This window comes from Oryx dammah, unplaced genomic scaffold, assembly GCF_014754425.2.
Source record: "Oryx dammah isolate SB20612 unplaced genomic scaffold, SCBI_Odam_1.1 HiC_scaffold_27, whole genome shotgun sequence".
NCBI lineage: Eukaryota > Metazoa > Chordata > Mammalia > Artiodactyla > Bovidae > Oryx > Oryx dammah.
The window spans coordinates 39,353,020-39,365,711 of NW_024070211.1; the positions used below are offsets into that span (position 1 = coordinate 39,353,020).

At 42.6% G+C, this 12,692-nt stretch overlaps 1 protein-coding gene across 1 annotated transcript; it reads left to right on the plus strand.

Annotated features, from left to right (window-relative positions):
* Positions 1 to 1,920: 1,920 nt before the first annotated feature.
* LOC120854553 (gamma-crystallin A) lies at positions 1,921 to 4,078 on the plus strand. The gene is made up of 3 exons (XM_040228663.1): positions 1,921 to 1,929; positions 2,046 to 2,288; positions 3,806 to 4,078. Exons 1-3 carry the CDS (start codon positions 1,921 to 1,923, stop codon positions 4,076 to 4,078), a joined length of 525 nt encoding a protein of 174 aa, XP_040084597.1.
* The last annotated feature ends 8,614 nt before the right edge of the window (positions 4,079 to 12,692 follow it).

Below are 12,692 nucleotides of genomic sequence, written 5' to 3' on the forward strand. Positions count from 1 at the left end.
AGGCTTTCTTTCAATAGAACGCAAGGACTACTAGAAAAAGAAAACATTCTAGTCTTTCAACACCTTTTCAAAAGGCTGATTATAAATTGAGTTTATAAATACATGTAGTAGCAATTTGACCAAATGAACGTGAGTATAAGTTATGCCATCTTAAGGTTTTGTTAACACAGAACAGTTTTCTTTAACATGTGCCAAAACTGGCATGTGGTTTGTTGACTTTTGTTCAAAGTGGTGGTGTATTTCAATGTGGCATTGTGGCCAGAAAGACCAAGGCAGCCTTTTCCACACTGGTTCAATTACGGCTATAACTAAGGTTGACCAGTAGACCTGCTGCATTAGGTCTGTCCTCTGGCCCTTGTGTACACTGTTGGACTTCACAGGATTCTGCCCAGCTCTTTTTTTTTTTTTTTTTTGGTGGGGGTCTAGCTCTGCCACATGCAAGGGAACATTTTTCTTTGTAGCTAGTGATGCCTTTCCTCTTAACATCTGCACCTTTGCTTTACGTGCTGCCTGAAGACTTTCACAAATGGCATTCTGGACATATTGCCAGCTGTAGTCGGACGTCCTTTTAGGTTCCCTTCCACAGGTTGAGAACCAGGACCCATGTTTGATTTCATCTTTCTGCCTATGTATGGGATGACAAAGCATGGGGGATAGAGTCATATTCTGCTCCTGCATATCTGAAGAGTATTTCTAAAGCAGTAGATTGGCAGCAAGGGAAAAAGGTTCTCAAACAGTTGCCTGGGGTCTTCCTATGAAACCGTGAGGCTTCAGGGAGGGGAAACTCAGGCAAATCATGATACTAGTTTTGAAAATAAAAAGCATCCCTAGAAGATGGGTTGAGGGGAGAGGGGAATGAGAGGATCCTGGATATGTTCCTGCTCTTGGAGTGTCTCAGAGAGTCTCGGGAGACCTCTGTCATTTAAGCCCAAAGGGAGATGTTAAAACTCAAGACAAAACGTGGCTATTGACAAAATTTGCTGCCTTTCACTAGCACCTCAAAGTTAAACATTTACAGGTTTATTTTATTTTTTCACCTCATTAAAGATATATGTACATAATAGAAAGTTAAACCGAAAACAACAAAAAGAAATAAAAACATAAAATTAAGACCTATAACCTTGCCATTCATTGATAGCTATGATTGACACTCAGGATTCTACATTCACTAATTGTTTCTTCCCTGCATAAACATATGCAAAATATTTTTATCAAAACCACATAATACTGACAAGGTGATTTAGGAAATCTGGGCTTCCCAGGTTGTGTTAGCAGTAGAGATGGGGGTTCAATCTCTAGGTCTGGAAGATACCCTGGAAGAGAGCATGGCAGCCCACTCCAATGTTCTTGCCTGGAGAACCCCATGGACAGAGGAACTTGGCAGGCTACAGTCCACGGGGTCACTGAGAGTCGGACACGACTGAAGCAACTGAGCACGCAAGTTAGGAAGTATAATTGCTTTTCAGTTAGAGGAATTTTTTTGGTTGCCCTTAGCACGTCAAGTCCTTCTGGAACTCATGGGACTGTCATGCATCACCCTGGGGGGAACCACCAACCTCCTCTCAGCAGTTTCCATAGGCAAACTGTACAAAATCCCGGGCACGTAATGTATTTCTAGAGCCCTGCATAGGCTGAGAAGTGCAGCCTTTGTCTCCAAGATCACAATGGCTCTGCTGACTTCAATTCCTTTCACTGGCACGAGTGAGGACAACCTGAAAAGGCCAGAGAAAATGAAAGCCCCCTGCCCCATGACCCCAAATGAAAAAAAAAGGGAGAGAGAGGACACGGAAATCCCCTCACGTGCTACCCCCAGGCCCCTTTTGTGTTGTTCTTGCCAACGCAGCAGCCGTCCTGCTATATATACCAGCTGCCACCTTTGTCCCCATCAGACTGGACGCTGATCACCCGCTATCAGCACCCATGGGGAAGGTGAGCCAGCTGAGGTGCCACACCATGCCTGCTGCGTGTCAACCTGTGTGTTTGTGGAGGGGGGTGTATCTCCCAGCTGACTTCCTGCTGTCACCTTATGTTCCAATTGCATGCAGATCACCTTCTACGAGGACCGGGGCTTCCAGGGCCGCCGCTACGAGTGCAGCAGCGACCACGCCAACCTGCAGCCCTACATCAGCCGCTGCAACTCCATCCGCGTGGACAGCGGCTGCTGGATGCTGTATGAGCGCCCCAACTTCCAGGGCCCCCAGTACTTCCTGCGGCGCGGCGACTACCCCGACTACCAGCAGTGGATGGGCCTCAGCGACTCCATCCGCTCCTGCCGCGCTATTCCTTACGTGAGTCTTGCTTCAACCCGACTGGTGTGACAGCATCACTGATCCAGGGCCATAAATTCCTGTTTATAAAAGTCAGTTTGTTTCAGCTCAAGACTAGTGTTCACAGTAAAATAACAAAGCCCAACTCTCAAGCATTGGGGAAAAAAATAGATGCCTTTTTACTATGCTCTCATATGAAAATATTTAAACTCATTTAGCTTTAAAATGGAGAAGGCAATGGCAACCCACTCCAGTACTCTTGCCTAGAAAATCCCATGGACATAGGAGTCCGGTAGGCTGCAGTCGCTGGGGTCGCTTCGAGTCAGACACGACAGAGTGGCTTAGATTTCACTTTCACGCATTGGAGAAGGCAATGGCAACCCACTCCAGTGTTCTTGCCTGTAGAATCCCAGGGACCGAGGAGCCTGGTGGGCTGCTGTCTATGGGGTCACACAGAGTCGGACACGACTGAAGCGACTTAGCAGCAGCAGCAGCAGCAGCTGATCCCTAATTTCTAAATAAAAATCACGTTTAGTTTTAAAAAAAAATCTATCAGTGTATCATTATTTCTTAACGATAAAAATACTGACAGACTATGGGAGAACAACATAGGTATAACATATTCTGACTGTATTGGCGATTATTTTCAATACCTTCTCTATGACATACAGATCTAGAAACTGGAACAATATGTCTGCTTGTAAGTGGCTCCCTGTATTTAGCAGATATTATCAACTAGTTTCTTACAAGGGTCAGAAAAATCATTCATTAAGATTTCATGGGATGTAGTCCTCACCAAAGTCCTGCTTAATGTCTATTAATCATGTGTAGCTTGTATTTGGACTTTCTGAACCACCAAATTATGTGTCGTGGCAAGCGGATTCAGGAAGTGAAACCAAAATTTGGCTAGAGAAATTTGCAGATGCAAAAAGAGGTACCAGATAGGAACTTCTCTGAGGCCAGAAACTCAAATGGTACAAGTGACTTGGCAAAATGTCGAACATGTGAATTAAGAGTAAATGTGAATTGTTGTCAATGGTGAGTGCAAAAGTGACTTAAAAACATGCTTGATAAGATTCAGGGATACACAGTCATAATGGAAAAGGGAGTTAAATCTTCCCTGCAAACTCAACTAAATATAGTTACAATAGTTGTTTTTTGTTTTGCTTTCAAGGAATTCCTTTTGTTGGCTTTATTTCAATGTTTATTTCTTCCATAAGAGAGATTACTGGTCAGGTAAGTTTTATTTTAACACCCTCCCTGAAGAAGGAAATGGTAACCCACTCCAGTATTCTGGCCTGGAAAATCCCATGGATAGAGGAGCCTGGCAGGCTACAGTCCATGGGGTTGCAAAGAGACAGACATGACTTAGCGACTAAACAACAATTTGTTAAACCAACAATGTAAGGAGAGGATACATATGTGACAGGATGGTTTGAAAACCATGCTTCATGAAGCTGCAGGATGACTGAGTCACTTTTACTGACATCCAGGATGCCCACAACTTATTTTTCATCTTTGGTTTATTGTCACAACAGAGCAGCTCTCACAGGATAAGGCTGTATGAGAGAGATGACTACGGAGGCCTGGTGTCCGAGCTCACGGAAGACTGCTCCTGCATCCTCGACCGGTTCCGGCTCAGTGAGCTCCACTCCCTCCACGTGCTGGAGGGCTGCTGGGTCCTCTACGAGATGCCCAACTACCGGGGGCGGCAGTACCTGCTGCGGCCGGGGGATTACAGGCGCTACCACGACTGGGGGGCCGTGGATGCCCGAGTGGGCTCTCTGAGACGGGCCATCGATTTGTACTAGGCTGTGCTTTTCTTATGATCCACATAGAAGCGCACTATATATACAAATCGTGTTACTGGCACATAAGTAATTCTTGTTCATCTTAAAGAATAACTGAATTTTAATAAATGGTGACCCTTGGCAACTTACCTGGCGCTGAAATCAAGTGTTTTGAATGTCTGCTTACTTCCTGATGGCAGCAGTATTTATGAAGTTCCCATTCACGTCATGGGAAGAAGGCAGAAACACTGTCTCTGCCTCTACAACCCACAGTATGAGGGAGAGAGAAAAGAAACATAATGAAAACTATTAAATCCATACACAGGAGAAGATATGGAACCAATTGTGGCTGGGACACAAAAGGACTGCTGGAGAGGACTGCATTATCCTGGACTACAATATGAACATTTATCAAAATTCAATTATGGAATACTCAGCTATGCGGAGTAAAGTAAGACAATGTGTTATCCTACACACCTCTGGGATTTCTTTCCACTAGAGTAGAGTTGCTCACCCAGAATGCTAATTCTTTTTACAAATTTACATGAGCAAAAATAGTGCTCTGTCCCAGTTAAATTCTTCATAGAAATTGAAAAGCTCATTTTAAAATTCATATGGAATTTGCAAGGGACCCAGAACAGCCAAAACAATCTTGAAAATAGAGGAGCAAACTAGGAGGACTCATACTTCACAATTCCAAAGCTTACCACAAAGCAACAGTAAACAACACAGCGGGGTACTGGCATAAGGTAGGCATGGTGATGACAGGAATAGGCTTGAGAGTCCAGAAATAATCCCATATGTTTACGTTCAACTGATTTTTGACAAGGGTGCTAAGACTACTCAATGGGGAAAGAATAGCTTTCCAACAAATAGTGCTAGGACTACTGGATATCCAAATGCAAAATAATAAAGTTAGACGCCCATTTCATACCACAGATAAAAATTAATTCAAAATAAATCAAAGAACTCAAACTATAAAACCCTTGGAAGAAAATAGAAACATACATATTCATGATCTTTTATTAGGCAATGACCTCTTAAAAATGACACCAAAAGCACAGGCTAACAACAATAAAAATGGTAAATGGGACGTCATCAAAATTAAAACATTTTACACTTCCCAGGTGGTGCTAGTGGTAATGAACTACCTGCCAATGCAGGAGACACAAGAGACACAGGTTCAGTCCCTGGGTCAGGAAGATCCCCGGGAGGAGGGCATGGAAACCCACTCCAGTATTCTTGCCTAGAGAATCCCATGGACAGAGGAGAGGGTTACAGCCCATGGGGTCACCAAGAGTCAGACACAACTGAAGTGACTTAGCATGCACGTGTGAATCAAAGAATGCCATCAAGAAAGTGAAAAATACATGTATACCTATGGCTGATTCATGTTGATGTATGGCAGAAATCAACACAACATTGTAAAGCAATTATCCTCCAATTAAAATTTTTTAAAAGGGAAAGTGAAAGACAGACTCTTGAATGAGGGAAAATATTTACCAAACATTTACAAACTTTTTATCTGGTAAGAGTCTAGTATTCAGAGTATTAAAAAAAAAAAAAAAACCTCTTAAAACAACAACAAAAGATAAAAGACGAGACAATTAAAAATGGGCAAAGTACTTGAATATTATAGTTTTACGAAGAAGATATATAAATGGTCAAGAAGCTACTGAAAAGATGCTCAGCATTATTAGTCGTCGTTGGTTGTTTACTCTCTAAGTCGTGTCCAGCTCTTTTGTGACCCCCTGGACTATAGCCCTCTGGGCGCCTCTATCCAAGGGATTTCCCAGGCAAGAATACTGGAGGGGGTTACCATTTCCTTCTCCAGGGGATCTTCCCGACCCAGGGATCAAACTCGCATCTCTTGCATTGGCAGGGTGTTCTGTGCCACTGAGCCACCACAGAAGCCCATTATGAGTCAGTAGGGAAACTCAGATAAAAACCACAGTGAGATAGCACTTAATACCCACTAGGATGGCTGGACAGCATCGCTGATGCAATGAACATGAACTTGGGCAAACTCTGGGAAATGGTGATGGACAGGGAGGCCTGGGGAGCTGCAGTCCATAGGGTCACAGTGAACTGGACTCGACTGGGTGACTGAACAACAACCACCACCACTAGGGTGGTTATATTAATTTTAGAGAAAAATAAAACAGAAAATAACAAGTGCTAGTAAGGATGTGGAGAGATTAGAACTTTCATAAATCTCTGTAATGTAAATTAATGTAAATGCTTATAAGTAATGTAAAGTTCTAATGTAACGTAATGTAAAAAGATGCAGGCACTATGGGAAAACAGTTTGGTAGTTCCTCAGATAGTTAAACTGAGTTATCATATGACTCAGCAATTCCACTCTGACATATATACTCAAAAGAATTGAAAAGAAATGTTCCAACAAAAACGTATTCATGAATGTTCACAGCAGCACTATTCACAATAGCCAGAGGTGAAAACAACCCAAATGTTTATCAGTGGATGACTGCATACATGAAATGTGATAATCCAAACAATGGGATATTCTTTGGCTGGAAAAAGGAATGAAGTCCTGATGCATGTTACATCATGGATGAACATGAAAACATGTGGAGTGAAAGAAGCTGGTCACGTCTATTATAGGATTCATTTATATGAAACACCCAGAATAGGCAAATCTAGAGACAGTAAGAGTATTCATGGTTGTTTAGGACTGGGGGATAGGTCGATAAAGGAACGATAACTAAAGGGTTCAGGACTTTTCACTGTGGAATGAGCATTTTCTAAAATTGACTGTGGTGACAGTTGCACATAACTGTGAATATACTAAAACCACTGAATAACACATGTTAAATGGGCAAATATTAATGTGAATTATATCTCAGTGAAGCTGTTTAAAAATAATAAAGCCCTGAACAGAACCGTAAGTAATAAAGAATCTTTTAAAGTAAGATTCCTTCTTGCTGAAGGAACATATGCTATGAATTATAAGTATGAAAATACACATATTATTAAACTGCTGTGGCTCTTGGCAATACCAAACATGCAGGAGGCTTGTGGTTTTGCTGCTGGCTTAGTTAAACCACGCTTAGTGTGTTGATCTCTGTTGAGTGGCCAGTGAATTACGAGCTCTGTTTTTTTGTTGTTGTTGTTTTTTTTTAAGGAAAACCCAGGTGATATGTCTCACTGAAGATAATTTTAACTTGGAGGTTTTGTCTTGTTTCAACCTAGTGAATTTAAGGATTTAGAAACTAGCATTTTATCTAACACACCTTGGAATGCCACAAGCTTCTTTTTCTATAAAATTAGAGATATTGATCAAGAGGAGTTTCCTGCTTCCTTCAGTTCTGATTCTTTAAGACACGATTAGGTTTCTAGGTGGAATATCTTAATGGTTACCAATGTAGGCCTTGAGGTCCAGGGACTTGGTTTCTGGCTTGACCACCTAGTGGCTGTGTGAACTTGAGCAAGTTATTTATCCTCATAAGCCTTAGTTTTCCCACTTGTATGTTCTTGTGAGGAATAAATGGGATGCTTCTTATAAAGAAGCTCAATAAACAGTAGTCATCACTCCATCAGTTTTACCTCATTGTGATATATATATGGATTTCATAAAAAAGGGGGGAGGGTGAAGTAAATTAGCTATTTTCTAAAAAAAATTAGAGAAAATGTGAACATCCTCAATGTCCTTTTCACAGTCGTTCATTACTGCCATCTTGCTACCTGGATGGCTCAGTGGTAAAGAATACCCCTGCAAATGCAGGAAATGCAGGTTTGATCCCTGAGTCGGAAAGATCCCCTGAATGAGGAAATGGTAACCCTTTCCAGATCCTTGCCTGCAAAATCCCATGGACAGAGGAGCCTGGAGGGCTATAGTCCATAGGCCATAGCCCATGGGGTCGAAAAGAGTCAGACATGACTGAACGACTAAACACATATACATACAGAGGTGGTTATAGGCTGGCTCCAATCAGCTTTGACACAACTTTCAGTCTGTGTCATGTGATACTGTAAAATTCACCCAGACCTCTTGCAAAACTGGTGGCAGGCATCACTAACAGAAGCCTGAGGCAAACAACTATATTAAGACATTTTAGAGATCAAACAAAACACCTAGAAATAAAGGGTAGCCGTTGTTCGGTATCCAAGGGGGATTGGTTCCAGAATCCCCATGGATATCAAAATCTATGGATGCTCAAGTCCCTTATATAAAATGGTGCAGTATTTGCATATAACTATGCAATCCTCCCATATACTTTAAATCATCTCTAGGTTACTAATAATCCCTACTACAATGTAAATGCTGTGTGCTCTGCTTAGTTGTCAATTGTGTATGACTCTGCAACCCTTTGGTCTGTAGCCCACAAGGCTCCTCTGTCCATGGGATTTCCCAGACAAGAATACTGGAGTGGGTTACCATTTTCTTCTCCAGGGAATCTTCCCAACCCAGGTAATGAACCCACATCTGTGTCTCCTGCATTGCAGGCAGATTGTTTACCCAAGAGGCCATCAGGGAAGTTTGAAACTTTACATATCATTTACATTGTATTTACACAGTATTAGTATGTAAATGATATGTAAATCATTGCCAGTGTGGCAAATTCAAGTTTTGGTTTTTGAAACTTTCTGAATTTTTTTTTTTCCGGTTACTTTCTGTGGTTGCTTAAATTCATGGATGTAGAATTCGTGGATACAGGGACCCAACAACTACATTAGTTCAGGAGATTGCTGAGAGACCTGGCCTTTCCCTCCAATGTCATAGGAAAGATTGAGTCAGAGACTGCACACAAGCCCTTTTACTTGTATAGTCAGCTTCTGATTTTAGAGCATCAGGGACCTGGACTGAGTCAGGTAGCGGGTGAGTGGCCCTTTCAGGGCCTGCATCATTGGCTGGTGGAGGAGCAAGCCCTTGCAAACAAAACTACCAGTGACCACCTCCCTGCCAAACCCATGCCTTGCTTTCACATTGCGTCTTCTAAAGCAGTTTTTTCTTTCACAGTACTCACAGACACATGAAATTCTTGAATAGGCACTATTTCTGAAGAACACATTCAGGAAGCAGTGACTTCATCCATCCATTCATACTCCTGCACTTATTGCTTGTGTAATCTTTGGAACAGCAAGAAGATCAAATGAATCAATCCTAAATGAAATCAACCCTGAATGATCATTGGAAGGACTAATGCTGAAACTGAAGCTCCAATACTTAATATTGAAGCAAGACTGCAGGTATGAGTGAGGGGTCGTAGCTGCACTCACAGGAGAGAATCTGCAGTGAAACAGGCCTACAGTCAGCAAAATCCTCCCAAGAACACGTTACTATGAGTTCCTTGACTGACCCCTGTTCTAAACCCACCTCAGTGTGGTTGGTAGACTACAGAAGCCAAGGGCGTCATCACCTGTGACAAGACTTAAGGGTGTATGTGCTGGTATATGTGTGCATTTCAGATCTAGCAGGTTATTTAGGCCTGATTTGGCTAACAGTAGAATTTTTCTCATTTTCTCATTTCTGTATTACCAATGAAGTTTTTTATTTAACTTTTTAGTCTTCACTACATTATAACTGTATCCTTTCTCTTAAAGTGCTCTGGAGGTCTTTGAAGTGGTATGGAAAAGGAAAGTTGATATGCAAAGAACAAATCAAAAGAAGTATCCTCACTCTCATTATTTTATTGAACTCTTTTTGGGCTAAGTGGAGAAACAGTAGGACACAATTCACACCGAAATTTGTTTTAAAACTTGAAAGTGCAGAAGGGAGTTTTTTTCCCCCCATCTTTTCATCTAAATTCAAGATATCTGATGATCTGGGCCAATGGAAGGAATCTGTTCCCAATACGGAACGCCTTCCCTTCTTGGAAGCTTATCAAATCCCACCTAATCTTCAAGGCCGTCTAGGTCCCTCTTCCCAGGATAGCTCCTCATACAACCAGCTTTTACTTGTCTCTTCCTTCTCTGAACATCTATATCCACTTCATGACGACCCAACTTAGCACCGAGGCACTGCCTTTCTCACATAATGTCTTTTTGTCTTGGTTTAGTGTCTTCAACAAGGCATAAGGATAAGAGCCATGCCACGTTTCTCTAATCCTCATGATTAATTACTAATTACTTATATGGATAAACAGTAGTCATGTATGGATGTGAGACTTGGACTATTAAGAAAGCTGAGAGCTGAAGAATTGATGCTTTTGAACTGTGGTGTTGGAGAAGACTCTTGAGAGTCCCTTGGACTGCAAGGAGGTCCAACCAGTTAATTCTAAAAGAAATCAGTCCTGAATATTCATTGGAAGGACTGATGTTGAAGCTGAAGCTTCAATACTTTGGCCACCTGATGCAAAGAGCTGACTCACTGGAAAAGACTCTGATGTTGGGAAAGATTGAAAGCAGGAGGAGAAGGGGACGACAGAGGATGAGATGGTTGGATGGCATCAACCGACTCAATGGACATGAGTTTGAGGAAGCTCCGGGAGTTGGTGATGGACAGGGAGGCCTGGCGTGCTGCATTCCATGAGGACGCAAAGAGTCGGACACGACTGAGCTACTGAACTGAACTGATGTGGATAAATAGAGCCCTGGAAATGTGAAAAACAGCAAGGGATTCTGACTTTATTGCAAACAATTCCAGTTTATTTTGGAATGCAATGACTCTCCCATACAAGGTCACCAATGCGGATGTTCAGAGACACAGATGGCAGCATCTCACACTCAGTCCTCTACCTGGTTCTGATAGCCTCCAGTCCTGTCTGGTTCTTGGTGACCTGGGAAAACTTGAAGGGAGGTAAAAAATGGCCCAGAGATCCGGCAGGCTGGTGTAGGATGGCAGCAGGGAGACCTTCGTGAGGGGAGGGGCGGAGTTAGAGCACCATCCTGTGAAGGTCTCAGAGCTTACCTCTAACAGCTAAAGGAAAGAGACAGGGGAGATAGCCTGAGAAAGAGAACAAAAATGAAAGAAAAGGTGAAAAGCAGCATTTTCGTGTGAAGAAAAATAATGAGATTCCCCGCCACTTCCTTGCATTTTAGAATATGGATGGGTCAATGGAATGAGACATTTGGTCCTGGGTGCGGCCAGACATGCTTTGTTACATCTCTTTGTAGGATCAGCCAACACTGCAGTCTAAGATATATGGGAGATTAAGGGAGGGACTGAGCCAATGAGCATTTTAGCACAAATATTTGAATACCAAGTTCACAGTTATAGACAAGGCTTTTTTTTTTTCTTTTCTTTAAAAAGAACTGCAAAACTCATTTTTAAAAACACAGGTCTCATTTAAATCAGAAAAAAAAAAAATAAAACCCTTTAAAGTTCTTTAGGATATCATAGTTGAATAAACTTGTATATCAAAACACATTTGACTCAAATGTCAAAACACATGAATGGATCGAACATAACCCTGTTTTTTCCCCAAAATGAAATTGTTCATTTAAGAGCCATTGAAGTTACCTTCCCTGGTGCTTCCCTGGTGGTTCTGAAGGTAAACAATCTGCCTGCGATGCAGGAGACCCGAGTTCAGTCCCTGGGTTGGGAAGATCTCCTGGAGAAGGGAATGGCTACCCATTCCAGTATTCTTGCCTGGAGAATTAAATGGAAAAAGGAGCCTGACCGGCTACAGTCCACGGGGTCACAAGGAGTTGGACACAACTGAGAGACTAACACAACAACAGGATGTTTTGGGCGTCCCTGGTAGCTCAGCTGGTAAAGAATCCACCCTCAATGTGGGAGACCCCAGTTCGATTCCTGGGTTGGGAAGATCCCCTGGAGAAGGAATAGGCTACCCACTCCAGAATTCTTGGGCTTTCCTGGTGGCTCAGATGGTAAAGAATCTGCCTGCAATGTGGGAGACCTGGGTTCAATCCCTGGGTTGGAAAGATCCCCTGGAAGAGACCATGGCAACCCACTCCAGTATTCTGGCCTGGAGAATCCCCCTGGACAGAGGAGCCTGCCAGGCTATAGTCCATAGTGTCACGGAGAGTCGGACACGACTGAGCAACTTAACACAGCACAAAGTTACCTGGAGGCTTCCCAGGTGGCTCAGTGGTAAAGAATCCACCTGCCAAGCAGAAGACTTCATGTTCGATCCCTGGGTGGAGAAGATCCCCTGGAGAATGAAATGGCAACCCATTCCAGTATTCTTGCCTGGGAAATCCCATGGACAAAGGAGTCTGGTGGGCTGAAGTCCATGGGGTCTCAAAAGAGTTGGACACGACTGAGCAACTAAGTAGCAACAAGAGTTAGCTGAGGCCTGTTAGAAGCCTCAGTGGAAATAGTGCATTACCTTCCCTGCCACCCAGTCTCATACAAATGTTTTAGTTTGTCATTTGGGTTTTCTTGAAGCATCTGCAGACTCCTTTCTCTGGTGGCCACTGGCATGTCTCCCAGATGAAACCTCTTGAGCTCATTGGCACATCATTGACATGACCCTGCTGAAGGAAGCCACGTCTGCTCTCACTTGAGTGGGTACGACTGAACTTCCAGCAAACGTTACATCACTTATTTAGCTCATGATGATGAAATAGTAGTAGTTAGTAATGAAAGCCTACCTTATGAAGAGTGTTGTGTATGTTCCAGACATCATACCAGAAATCTTAGATTACATCATGTGGCTAACATAGCACAGTTATTATCAAGAGTTCCCCAAATATTTGGGGGATCTGG

Excerpts from the sequence above, each read along its gene's own strand:
- LOC120854553 (XM_040228663.1), top strand. Across the intron at positions 2,289-3,805 it reads CCTGCCGCGCTATTCCTTAC|AGCAGCTCTCACAGGATAAG; the intron begins GTGAGTCTTGCT and ends TTGTCACAACAG.